This window comes from Delphinapterus leucas, chromosome 13 (assembly GCF_059928025.1).
Source record: "Delphinapterus leucas isolate spDelLeu-1000000601 "Yukka" chromosome 13, BTC_Dleu_Yukka2, whole genome shotgun sequence".
Taxonomy (NCBI): domain Eukaryota; kingdom Metazoa; phylum Chordata; class Mammalia; order Artiodactyla; family Monodontidae; genus Delphinapterus; species Delphinapterus leucas.
Genome location: NC_143141.1, coordinates 15,989,245 through 16,002,953, shown reverse-complemented (window position 1 = coordinate 16,002,953; position 13,709 = coordinate 15,989,245). Strand labels below are relative to the sequence as shown.

The 13,709-nt window shown below is 35.7% G+C and overlaps 1 protein-coding gene across 1 annotated transcript in view; it reads left to right on the top strand.

Annotated features, from left to right (window-relative positions):
• Positions 1–13,709, top strand: part of DNAH6 (dynein axonemal heavy chain 6) — a 294,154-nt gene that overhangs the window by 44,269 nt on the left and 236,176 nt on the right. Inside the window, exons 5-9 of the mRNA XM_022556141.3 lie at positions 6,062–6,196; positions 6,289–6,409; positions 7,083–7,200; positions 10,739–10,907; positions 13,094–13,210. Of these exons, the coding sequence (XP_022411849.2) occupies positions 6,062–6,196; positions 6,289–6,409; positions 7,083–7,200; positions 10,739–10,907; positions 13,094–13,210 (660 nt within the window). The remainder of the gene's footprint in view (positions 1–6,061; positions 6,197–6,288; positions 6,410–7,082; positions 7,201–10,738; positions 10,908–13,093; positions 13,211–13,709) is intronic.

Here is a 13,709-nt window from a genome sequence, read left to right as displayed (position 1 = left end):
TGCTTTTTACTGGTCATTTCGTTCACTTTGCATATGGTAATCTGAAAGATCATTATCAAGACATCAGTCACACAATAAAGGAACATTCAAGGAATACGGCTCACATAGGTGTTAGTGCAAAACAGATATGTAAGATGTACCATCTCAGGTCCTCCATCCCATCAAGCGTTCTGGGTTGTGGAAAAGATTCTAATCCTTCTTGACATTGAACTCAACCCCTAGACCTCTAATTTCACTAAGGATCTATCAAGGATTTGAACCTATTTTACTACCTTTTTACCACCTTTCATCTTTTACCTTGTCTTGGACACTATACATTTCATAAATTTATTCCTAGGTAAGTAAAATAGTTCCTCTTGCATTTAACCTGTATCAATTCATAAGGCTTTTTCTCTTTTTTTAATGTGCTGAGAATTGTCATTCTCTCTGCTCACTATTCATACCAATAGTGCTTTGACCTTGACAATATTTTCTTTTTAATGTAGCCCAAGCAGACTAGAAAGTTCTCATCATTTTAATCTTAGGTTGACATAACTAATCGAGCCATTGTGTTGGTTTAAATATCTATTAGATGCTATCATTATCCACACACTTACCACTAGTCTTATATTTACAGTGAGTTAATTAAGGGGGCTGATTCTTTTAGACTATGTTGAAGGGATAAATGTGGAGCTGTCCTTGAAATTTTTCTATTTATGATTATTTTTAGTAACCAACCTTATTGGCATCTGTGCCCACATTTCCTAATAACAACTTTATTGAAGTATGATTCATACAATTCATTCTTTTAAAGTATACAATTGAATGGTTTTAATATATTCATAGAATTGATCAACCATCACCACAGTCTATTTTAGAACATTCCCACCATTCCAAAAAGAGTGATTAGCATCACTCTCCATTTCTCCCTAACTCCCCCAGACCAACCCCTGCCCCAGCTCTGGACAACCACTAGTCTATGACTTTTCTCTCTTGATGTGCCTAATCTATACATTTCATATAAATAGAACCATACAATATGTGGTCCTTTGTGACTGGCTTTTTTACTTAGCATAATATTTTGAAGGTCCATCTATGTTGTAGCATGACATTTCTTTTTATTGGTCAATAATATTCACTTGTATACATATGTATGTTTTATTTATCCATCCACCTATTGATGGATATTGGGGTTATTCCACTTTTTGGCTTTATTATGAATAAAGCTGCTATGAATATTTGTGTACAAGTTTTAATCTAGACATATGTTTTTATGTCTTTGGGTATATATACCTAGGAGTGGAATTGCTAGGTCATTAGTAACTCTGTGTTTAACATTTTGAGGAACTGCAAAACAGTTTTCCAAAGCCACTGCACAATTTTACATTACCACCAACAGCATATGAAGGCTTCAGTTTCTCCATATTCTCACCATTACATCTGCATTTTTCATTATAGCTTTTCTTACTGGTTGTGAAGTGGCATTTCATTGTGGTTTTGATTTCTATTACCCTGATGACTAATGATGGTGAGCATCTTTTCATGTGCCTTTTGGCCATTTGTATATCTTATCTGGAGAACTGTCTATTCAGATACTTTGCCCATTTTTAATTAAGTTACCTGTATTTTACTATTGAGTTGTAAGAATTCTTTATATATTCTGGATACAAATCCCTTATCAGATATATAATTTGCAAAACTTTTCTCCCATTTTATGGGTCTTTGCACTTTCATGATCGTGTCCTTTGAAGCATAAAAGTTCTTAATTTTGATGATGTCTGTTTTGTCCATTTTTATCTTTTGCTGCTTGTGTTTTTGGTATAAAAATCTATTGCTTCATCTCAGGTCACAAAAATTTAGCCCTATATTTTCTTCTAATAGTTCTATAGTTTTAACTCTTACATTTAGTTCTTCAATCCATCTCAAGTTAATTTTTGCTGATGGCGTGAGGTATGGGTTCACCTTCATCCTTTTGCATGTGGCTGTCCAGTTGTCCCAGCACCATTTGTTGCAAAGACTATTCTTTCCACCTTGAATTTTCCTGACACCCTTGTCTGCAATTGCCTGTAAATATGAGGATTTCTGCACTTTCAATTTTTTTCTGTTGATCTATATCTATCCTTATGCCAGTACCACACTATCTTGAGTACTGTAGGTTAGGAGTAAATTTTGAAATTAGGAAGTGTGACTTCCCTGGGCCTCTTGAATTTCCACATGAATTTTAAGATCAGTTTGTCAATTTCTGCAAGGAAGCCAGTTGGGATTTTGATAGGGAATGCTTTAAATCTGTAGATCAATTTAGGAAATATTGCCATTTTAACAGCATTAACTTTTCTAGTCTGTGAACATATAATCCTTTTCCATTTATTTAGGTGTTCTTCAATTTCTTTCAACAATGTTTTGTAGTTTTCAGAGTATATATTTTACATTTCTTTTGTCAAATTTACTCCCAAATATTTTATTCTTTTTGATACTATTATAAATGGAATTGTTTTCTTAAATTTCATTTTGGATTTTTCATTTTATATATGTAGAATATATATTTATTAGAGAGTATATATGTGTATTCTATACATATATGTGTATTCAATGCACATATGTATTCTACAATACATATAAAGAATATATCTAAAGGATATATGTATAAATGTATATAAAGAGTGTGTGTGTATATATATATATATACATATTCTATATAGCAATACAATTGACTTTTTTTCTTTAACATCTTTATTGGATATAATTGCTTTACAATGGTGTGTTAGTTTCTGCTTTATAACAAAGTAAATCAGTTATACATATACATATGTTACCATATCTCTTCCCTCTTGCATCTCCCTCCCTCCCACCCTCCCTATCCCACCCCTCTAGGTGGTCACAAACCATCTAGCTGATCTCCCTGTGCTATGCAGCTGCTTCCCACTATCTATCTATTTTACGTTTGATAGTGTATATATGTCCATGCCACTCTCGCACTTTGTCACAGCTTACCCTTCCCCCTCCCCATACCCTCAAGTCCATGCTCTAGTAGGTCTGTGTCTTTATTCCCGTCTTACTCCTAGGTACTTCATGACCTTTTTTTTTTTTTCTTAGACTCCATATATATGTGTTAGCATACGGTATTTGTTTTTCTCTTTCTGACTTCACTCCATATGACAGACTCTAGGTCTATCCACCTCACTACAAATAACTCAATTTCATTTCCTTTTATGGCTGAGTAATATTCCATTCCATATATGTGCCAAATCTTCTTTATCCATTCATCTGTTGATGGACACTTAGGTTGCTTCCATGTCCTGGCTATTGTAAATAGAGCTGCAATGAACATTGCGGTACATGACTCTTTTTGAATTATGGTTTTCTCGGGGTATATGCCCAGTAGTGGGATTGCTGGCTCATATGGTAGTTCTATTTGTAGTTTTTTAAGGAATCTCCATACTTTTCTCCATAGTGGCTGTATCAATTTACATTCCCACCAACGGTGCAAGAGGGTTCCCTTTTCTCCACACCCTCTCCAGCATTTATTGTTTCTAGATTTTTGGTGATGGCCATTCTGACCAGTGTGAGATGATATCTCATTGTAGTTTTGATTTGCATTTCTCTAATGATTAATGATGTTGAGCATTCTTTCATGTGTTTTTTGGCAACCTGTATATCTTCTTTGGAGAAATGTCTGTTTAGATCTGCTGCCCATTTTTGGATTGGGTTGTTTGTTTTTCTGTTATTGAGCTGCATGAGCTGCTTATAAATTTTGGAGATTAACCCTTTGTCAGTTGCTTCATTTGCAAATATTTTTGCCCATTCTGAGGGTTGCCTGTTGTCTTGTTTATGGTTTCCTTTGCTGTGCAAAAGCTTTTAAGTTTCATTAGGTCCCATTTGTTTATTTTTATTTCCATTTCTCTAGGAGGTGGGTCAAAAAGGTTCTTGCTGTGATTTATGTCATAGAGCGTTCTGCCTATGTTTTCCTCTAAGAGTTTGAGAGTGTCTGGCCTTACATTTAGGTCTTTAATCCATTTTGAGTTTATTTTTGTGTATGGTGTTAGGGAGTGTTCTAATTTCATACTTTTACATGTAGCTGTCCACTTTTCCCAGCACCAGTTATTGAAGAGGCTGTCTTTTCTCCACTGTATATTCTTGCCTCCTTTATCAAAGATAAGGTGACCATATGTGTGTGGGCTTATCTCTGGGCTTTCTATCCTGTTCCATTGATCTATGTTTCTGTTTTTGTGCCAGTACCATACTGTCTTGATTACTGTAGCTTTGTAGTATAGTCTGAAGTCAGGGATCTAAATGATCCATGTATAAATGTATATAAATAGTGTATATATATATATGTATATATATTCTATATAGCAATACAATTGACTTTTGTATATTGAGCCTGTTTCCTGAAACCTTGCAGAATTTATTATTGACTCTAGTAGCTTGATTGTTTTGTATGTGCTTGTGTTTCAATTAATTAATTTAATTTTTATTGAGGTATAGTTGATGTATAATATATGTTTCAGGTGTACAACATAGTGAATTTTTAAAGATTATATTCCCTTTGTACTTATTATAAAATATTGAAATAATGCTAATGCTTATCACTTTCAATGGGCACTCTTGATATACCAGCCTAAGAATGAACCACCTAACCCAGATTCCATCAGAAATTTGCAAACAGCAGAAATAATGATGGGAGAAATAAACAAAACACCTTCAGTCTCTCTTACATTCACAACGGCTTTCACATTTGTCCTTTATGCTGACAGCCAGATATTTAGGTTAGGCCAAAGTAATTTCTTAGATTATATATATTTTTTCTTCCTCCAAATTCCCACTGTCAAACTCTAACTTTTTGGCAGACCATCAATACCAGTTTTGCTGTCCACCTGGATCCTAGGTATTTATCCCTTTACTAATAGAACTTATATTTTTTGGCTCAAGGACTTTTTCTCCAGAGTACACTGGACTTTCTTGCTTTCACTGCCACATTTCAATTACAGACTCATTCCTACTCATGTACTCATATTAATTTATTTAGTATCTTATCTCAATTCGGAGACATAGCCTCTAAACTTCTGCTTCTTTTTTTTAAAATTAAGTATAGTTGATTTACAATATTATATTTTTGCTTCATTTTTATCATGAAAATTTCTCCATGAGATGAATCTTAAGGGCTATATGACTTCCTAGATGTTTTGTCACATAAATCTCTTCATTGAGGACTCTACTAATTTTAACTTCCCCTTATTTGTACTTAAAAAAAATAATTAAAGCACTATTTCATGTTGGTCTGAATGACTATTGGTTGTCCTGTTTTGGAAACTCCTAGAAAAGAGTCCAAGAGTGTGCTATATATAACACTTAAACCAGTGTCACATATAAATAAATTTAAGTTAACTTTTTAAAAATATAATGTTATTGCTCCTCCTTTGATTAGATTAGAAGTGAGGGTGAATGACCTAGAAACAATCTTGGAACATGTGCCTTCAAAGCCACCACCCTAAAACCCTGATTTATGATGATGGCATAGAGGAAGATTAAATTATGTGACATTATTCCACAAATACTTCCACTCATTCTGCCAGCCCACATTGCAAGGTAGATTCTTAATAGTGACTGTTACCCACTGAAATTTTAAAGTTAAAATTTGTCTTTGTTCTATATCATAACCTCTTAGATCAATAGATGGGCCCATCCATTATCCATTACCATTATCATGGTGACTGGACATTGTAAAGTCCTAAGGTAACACTAAGAATCTTTTAATAGCTATTAGCCTAACCTAGTGAAATTTAAGATATTTCCCCATCCTCTGTTACTTGCCCTCAATTTCATGGTTAAAAGACATGTATTCAAAATGAAAAGAAAGGACTTCAGACAAATTAAATCTGATAATTCAAAGAATACTTTCAGAACAAAATTTCAGAAGTGTCTCTTTTCAATGTATGCACTTTGTAGCTGTAGCTGAAATTAACATATAGAGCTATTTATTTTCCTTAACTACCATTCTTGCTTTCCCAATATTTTTATACTTCTAAAAGGCAAAGGTTTTGTTTTTTTTACTAAATAATGATAAATTTCTATTTTCATTTAGTATTTGCGACCAGCTCTCCTTAAAATAAATGAATTGTGTTATCAATTGAGTTTTATGGGACTTTGTTATATTGAAAAATATCACACTTACACCCTGCAAGAATTTAAAGTTGCACAAGCCGTATGGCTAGAGGAGGTGAGGATCTTTGTCTACAAGTTTCAAGAATTTTTTTTTCACTATTACTGATACTTTGGTACCACTAATGATACATATTTATCAATGTCTAGGTGACAGGGCGCCTAGAAGAATTTCGAAACGAGGCCAAAGAAGTGGTCAGAAAGGCTTGTCGAGCTGCTCTGTGTGCTGCAGGATTTATGCCTGATGACTGTGCATATGAACTTATTGAGGGTATGAAAGGGAAAGAACTCCAACAGATCAGAAGTGGTGGCTTTCCGAAATGTTAACTCGTTTTCATTCCACTTTTCTATTTTAAATAAGGACCCTATTTTTCAATTCTTCCAATCTTTGCTTGATAGATTATAAATTCAATGTCTATTGTAGAAGGGGATAAAACAGTAAGTACCACAACTTCCTTGCATTACCCTTGCTTGTGTATAGTATTTCTAAACTGGTTACAGGACCTTTATTTCACAAGCATTTTATAGTGGCCTCAGGGCCTCTCTGCTTAAACGTTCGTCCAACCTACTAGTACAGACAATAGGTTTGTTAAAATTAAGGGACTGGATGGATCTCAGAATTGGCCCCAGCTGGTAGGAACTCTAAAGGATAATTTTATGCAGGCAGAAAAGGAGGGTAAATGTGTTCCTGGAAAGAGGTGGCACGGGACAGAAATCAGATCCTGTTAAAGAAGATGTTAGTAAGCTGTCTAGAGTCTTTTGATAAGTTGAAATCCTTTGATGTGGAATTTGTTTGGATAACTGGGCTGTTTTCTGGAGTCTGAAATAGCTCATGAACCAAAGCATTTTGTCATTTTTGAATTTTACTTGTCTCTTAATCCATATTGAAAGAAATGGAGTTTTTACACAAGAATTCTTGTCTTTGTGTCTTCTGTTGTTCTTAGGTCACTGTAAAATGCCAGAAAGCGGAAGTCTCATTGAGTTGCCTACTTCTGGAGACTCCAAGAAAATGACATACACAGAGCAGGCCAGCAAAAGGCATCACTGCATGAGGCTAACATGGTAAATTGTTATTCTTTCTTTCAAGAAAAACTAGAGCATCCATCCTTCTCAAGTTTCATTAAAGTTAAAGCCATCATCACAGGATTCACTAGTGATAAGGGGTTTGGAGGACACAGTAACCTGAATGCAGGCTCCAGAAGCCTGCCCTTCCAGCTGCCACCTAGCAAAGCAGCCAGAGAAGGTGGAGGGCGTGTCCAAGGCCAAGAGCTCCTCTTTGATCACTAAGGCTTTGTTTCCCTCTAGCCCAGCCAGGAGCACTGGGCAGGCTGTAGTAAGGAGAAGTCAGGCACACAGAGATTTGTGGGCCTCCTGGAGTGGATCTGGAGGGTCAGCTCCACCTGTCTGGTCCCTAAAGAGCTACAGGCAGCTGCGTGGCCACACAAAGTTCCACCCTCTTCCTAAGGCAGGTTGCCACGGGGAGACCAGGGAAGAAAGTCCACCTTCCAGGATCTCACCAGGACCTTCCACCTGCTTACCCAACTGGGTCTTGCCATTGTCCCAGAGTTTGGATTCCACGTCATTCTAAAACCTCATCACTGCAACTAACTCTTGCAAACAAAATCACCAAATATTATCTGAAGAATTGTATGTGGCACTAGAAAACACTGATGACTGTTACTCTGTGCTCACTAACTTGGTCCACATTTTACAACCATTTAATAAATCTTAATTGTGCCCCAGTTTATATGTGAGATAATCTGGTAGTAATGTCTGTATTGCAACAGAAGGTAGTGAAGCAGTCCTGAGGCCACTATCATAGGCTAGAGGCCCCTCAGGCTCCACTTAAGCAGCATAAAAAGTTATTTCAAATGCCTTGCTGACTCTGTTTACATTCTAAGCACTCAAGTAGGGAAACATTAAATTTTCATCTTTGGGTTAGCGATTGCTGTCAAACAACATTTATTCAATAGCAAAGATTTTATTACCATTAGAATGTAAGTCACAGATATATATTTACTGATTTCTTCTTTAAAGCATCTTTAAAAAAAATCTTATGGCCCCTAATGAGCTATGTGCTTTTTTCATAACTATATTGCTCATTAAATATCCTACTGAATGGTTAGAATGCCTAGCTAAATTGATGCTATATATTTGAGTATATTTGTGTTTTAAAGTGAAGAATGTCTAAGAACAACTATTCTGTACAATTAATCTCTGATATTGTAATATAAATGGAAAGTCAAAGAGAAATTATGATATTTAAAATTTTAAATATTTGCATTAGAGTCACTTTCAAAAATAGGTAGTAAGTATAGAAAACTGAAGCAGTATTGTTTTTCTTTTTTATATATATTTCAATACTTTAATCTACAGTTACAGTATTTCACTCTTGTCAATTATTTGTTCCAATAATGTCCTTTAAGACATTTTTTTTTCTCTCCAAGAAATGATACAGTTCAAGATCATGTAGTTGTCATGTCTCTAATCTCCTTAACCTATACTTTTTAGCTTTTCTTTGTCTTTCATGGTAGTGAGATTTTTGAAGAATACAGGCCAGTTGTTTTTTCAGATGCTCCTCAATTTGGATTTACCTACTAAAACCAGTTAGGATTTGTTTGCTGTTTTTCCCCCTAGACAGAGAGCATATAGTGAAAGTATTTGGATTACTCTCTACCCTGCTCGGTTTGGTTATGTTGCACATTTGAAATACAGTTAATTGGATTGATTTGGTTTGTTTGCATTTACTTGAATGTTGTTTTCCCCCATCCTTGTTGGTTTACTTTTATTTTACTGAATATGTAGAATATCAGGATGACTTCAAAGTCAAAACTATACCAAAAGGCATTACTCAGAGATGTGTTCAGTCCCCTGTCTTTATATCCAGCTCTAGGCAACCAAGATCTGATTTCTTTCCCTATAGTTTCTGCCTTTTCCAAAATGTCATATGAACAGATCTATATAATATATAGTCTCTTGTGTCTTTTACTTAGCATGCTTTTGAGATTCATCCACATTCCGTATCAGGAGTTCATCCTTTTTTAGGTATTGATTTCTTTGTTTCTTGCCATAACTTGGTAGATGCTGTTGTCCTCATTTTACAGATGACAAAACGATGCACAGATTAGTTAAATAAGCCCAAATTCATACAGTAGAGCCTGGATTTGAACGCTGGCAGTTTGATTTTTTTTTTAATTTTGAGATAATCATAGATTTGCAAGAAATTGCAAAAAACGAAGTGAAGAGAGGTCCTGTGTACTCTTCACTTAGTTTCCCTCAGTGGTTACATCTTACATAACTATAAATACAATATAAAAACCAGAAAATTGACATTGTATGGTGTACAGTGTATCATGTTATCACATGTGTAGATTTGTGTAACTACCACCACAATCAAGATACAAAACTATTCTATCACTGTCAATATTTCCCTCATGCTACCCTTTTATAGTCACACTCACTCCTTCCCCCACCACCATCCCTAATCTTTTTTTTTTAACATCTTTATTGGAGTATAATTGCTTTATAATTGTGTGTTAGTTTCTGCTGTATAACAAAGTGAATCAGCTATACATATACATATATCCCCATATCTCCTCCCTCTTGCGTCTCCCTCCCATCCTCCCTAACCCACCCCTCTAGGTGGACACAAAGCACCAAGCTGATCACCCTGTGCTATGTGGCTGCTTCCCACTAGCTATCTATTTTATGTTTGGTAGTGTGTATATGTCCATGCCCCTCTCTCACTTCGTCCCAGCTTACCCTTCCCCCTCCCCGTGTCCTCAAGACCATTCTCTACGTCTGTGTCTTTATTCCTGTCCTGCCTCTAGGTTCTTCAGAACCTTTTGTTTGTTTGTTTGTTAGATTCTGTATATATGTGTTAGCATATGGTATTTGTTTTTCTCTTTCTGACTTACTTCACTTTGTATGACAGACTCGAGGTCCATCCACCTCACTACAAATAACTCAATTTCGTTTCTTTTTATGGCTGAGTAATATTCCATTGTATATATATGCCACATCTTCTTTATCCATTTGTCTGTCAATGGACATTTAGGTTGCTTTCATGTCCTGGCTATTGTAAATAGTGCTGCAATGAACGTTGTGGTACATGACTCTTTTTGAATTGTGGTTTTCTCCGGGTATATGCCCAGTAGTGGGATTGCTGGGTTGTATGGTAGTTCTATTTTTAGTTTTTTAAGGAACCTCCATACTGTTCTCCATAGTGGCTGTATCAATTTACATTCCCACCAACAGTGCAAGAGTGTTCGCTTTTCTCCACACCCTCTCCAGCATTTATTGTTTGTAGACTTTTTGATGATGGCCATTCCGACTGGTGTGAGGTGATACCTCATTGTAGTTTTGATTTGCATTTCTCTCATGATTAGTGATGTTGAGCATCCTTTCATGTGTTTGTTGTCAATCTGTATATCTTCTTTGGAGAAATGTCTATTTAGGTCTTCTGCCCATTTTGGGATTGGGTTGTTTGTTTTTTTAATATTGAGCTGATTGTATATTTTGGAGATTGATCCTTTGTCAGTTGCTTCATTTGCAAATATTTTCTCCCATTCTGAGGGTAGTATTTTTTTTTCTTTTCAAGCTTTATTCGTCTAAATGACTATCTAATTGAGAACACAATGCATGTCCTAACAGTAAATTCTGCTAGCTACCTTTTGAATTATCTCACTGATAAGTTAAAACGGACACCTTCAGCAGATGTCATTCAGAAATGGATTACAGAAGAGAAGCCTGAAGTCGCTGATAAAAAGGTATATTCAGACACAATTAAGAAAATTCATTGGTCAACATTTATTGAGGAGTGCTTACTATGCACTGTGAATTATGCTATTTTCTGTGTACTGGAAAAATAGGAGAAATGCTTAGAGAATTTCACAGTATAATCAGAGTCTACCATACACACATGAAATGACAGAATGAAAATCAGCATATCAGCAAGTATCTAATAGCAGAGAAAGCATCCATTGTGCTGAATATTGCAGTCTCTCTCACAGGCACTTGCTAAAGGTTCCTCATGTGTTCACTCAATAAATATTCCTTAAGGATCTATGTACCAATCCCTATGCTGGGTATTGGGTACACGGTGATAAAAAGCATAGATAGAATACTTGCCCCCAAGAAGCTTACAGTTCACGGGTCATCGTGAGCATAAACTGTCAGAGAGAAGCAGGGAAGGTGGTATAACTGAAAGAGATAAACAATGGTTTAGAGGCGAGAAGGAGCAAATCATGGGAGCAAACCTTTGTGCTTTCAGTGAATAACCTCTTAGGAGGATGTTGATCTTAGAAACACAGAGTAATGTGAGACACTTGAGATTAAATGCACAAATTTGTGCATTCTAACATAGCTTATCTGATAGCCCAATAAGCTTTTCCCCAGCTCCATCCATGACAGATACCTAAAAACATAGCAAAACATGCATATCTGGTTTCATCAAGCTTCCTACCTTCATATCTCTGCATCCCCCCAGGAGACCCAATATGCAGTTTCAAGGCCTGTCCCTCTTTGCCATAGTTTTCCTTTACTCCAAAAGTTGAATTTTAGCTGCATACTCCTTTTCATTACTTTCTCTCCTTCCCTATTCTCAATTCCTTTTTTTCCTCAATACTACCACATTTTGAAAGTAACATTTATCTTTCTAATTTTAAAAGTAATATATGCTAAGTGCAGAAAATTTGAAAAACACAGAAGTATACAAAGAAAAGCATCCTCTGCTATACCAAGTTAACTATTTCCAAGGGGGAAAGAAAGGAATCATACTTTACTTACTGCTTTATCACCTACTTTTTCCACTTAGCAATGTATTATGAAAAATCTCCCAAGTCAATATGTATTTTTTCCATATAACATTCTCACATAGAAATGTATTATAGATCTTGTAAGTAATTTTCTATTATTGATCACTTTCTCACTAGTCCAAATAATGCTGCAAAGAATATCTTTGTCTATACATTTTTCACACATCTCTGATTCTTCCCCTTAGAAGAAATTCCTAGATGTGGAATTGTTGGATCAGAAATATGCTCACTTGTTAAGGCTTTTGAAACTGATGCATAACTTTCTAGAACGTTTTGTGTCACTTTACAATCTTCCTAGCAATGTTCGAGAAGGAGCCTTTGGCCATATGCACACTAGATATTATCATTCATTTCAGTCTTTGTCCATCTGATGGATGTAAAGTAATATGTCACTACTTTTAAATGTTATATTCCTTTAACTGCCACCACAGTACGGGGATAAGAGTATAGGTCTCATGATGAGAAAGACCTGGGTGTCAGTTCTGATCTGACACTTACAAACCAGTGTGTCCTTAATGAAATGTCTTACCTTCTCCAGATCGTAGTTTTCTCATGGGAATAAAAATGACGCCTGCTACATATGATTGGTGTGGGATTTACATGAATAGTTAGCACTGCCTGGCACACAGTAAATACTCAATAAATGTTACTGAATAAACTATTAATATCTTGAGGAAGAGAAGGAGGAGGATGTTGATTGATATTTCCTTTAAAAAATGTCAGATTATGCCCTTTGCCCATTTTTCTATTTAAATATCTTTCTATTTCATATCAATTATGATGTTATTAGTATATATTTCTATTGACTATATCAAGTATATTTCTATTTAAATATAACCAACCTTCTATCTGCATTACTATATACATTACTGATATATTTTTCCAGTTTGTTGTTTGCCTTTCCACTTCGTTGATAGTGTTTTTACAAGGAGAGAAGTTTTACACTGCCATGTAGTCGTTCCATATTTGCCTTTATTTTTTAATTTCTATGGTAGTATTCTTTGAAAGACACGCCAACATTATAACATCAGCTAATTGTGTCAGCTTAAGTTTATGTGCCTTCTGTAATACAGAGGTTTTTTTAAATTTTAGACCTTGGTACTTATATCTTTATAACACTGCAGAAGTGCTCATTTCAGGGGACCCCCGTGTTGGAGAAGCAGGAAGAAGATGAATCTCTCATTCCCATGTTTGTCACAGAACTGATTTTGACAGTCCAGTCACTGCTCTTTGAGCCTCCTTTGGAAGATTTTTTGGTATGTGTTTCCTCATATAACATCCATGTATAAATACCTTTTGGAAAATGTCACATGATTGGCAGGGTTGCTATTGTCCCTTCTCCAAAATGATCGTAAGGAAAAGACAAAGCATTGTTCTGCACACAGCATGGCATCTACATAAAAGGTATCTGAAAGTTTAGCACATTTTCTTTAACTTGAGACAGACTAGGGGCTTGGTAGGATACACCACCGAGAGAACAGAAGCTATACAAAATGTAAAATTGACTAGAGGCATCCCTCCAAGAAATCACTGTGTTGTAAGTACCATTTTTGAAATCTTTTCAAGTATGTTGCATCTGAGCGTTGTTTTGGTATCGAATGCTGTGCAGCAGATTACCACCTATTTGGCAGGTTAAAGCAACAACCATTTATTGCTTCAGTCTCGCGGGTCAGGGATCTTAGCTTAGCTTCTTCTCCGCTTCAGGGCCTCTCCATGCAGGCTGCCCTTTGGGGATTGTCTGGGCTGAGGTCTCCT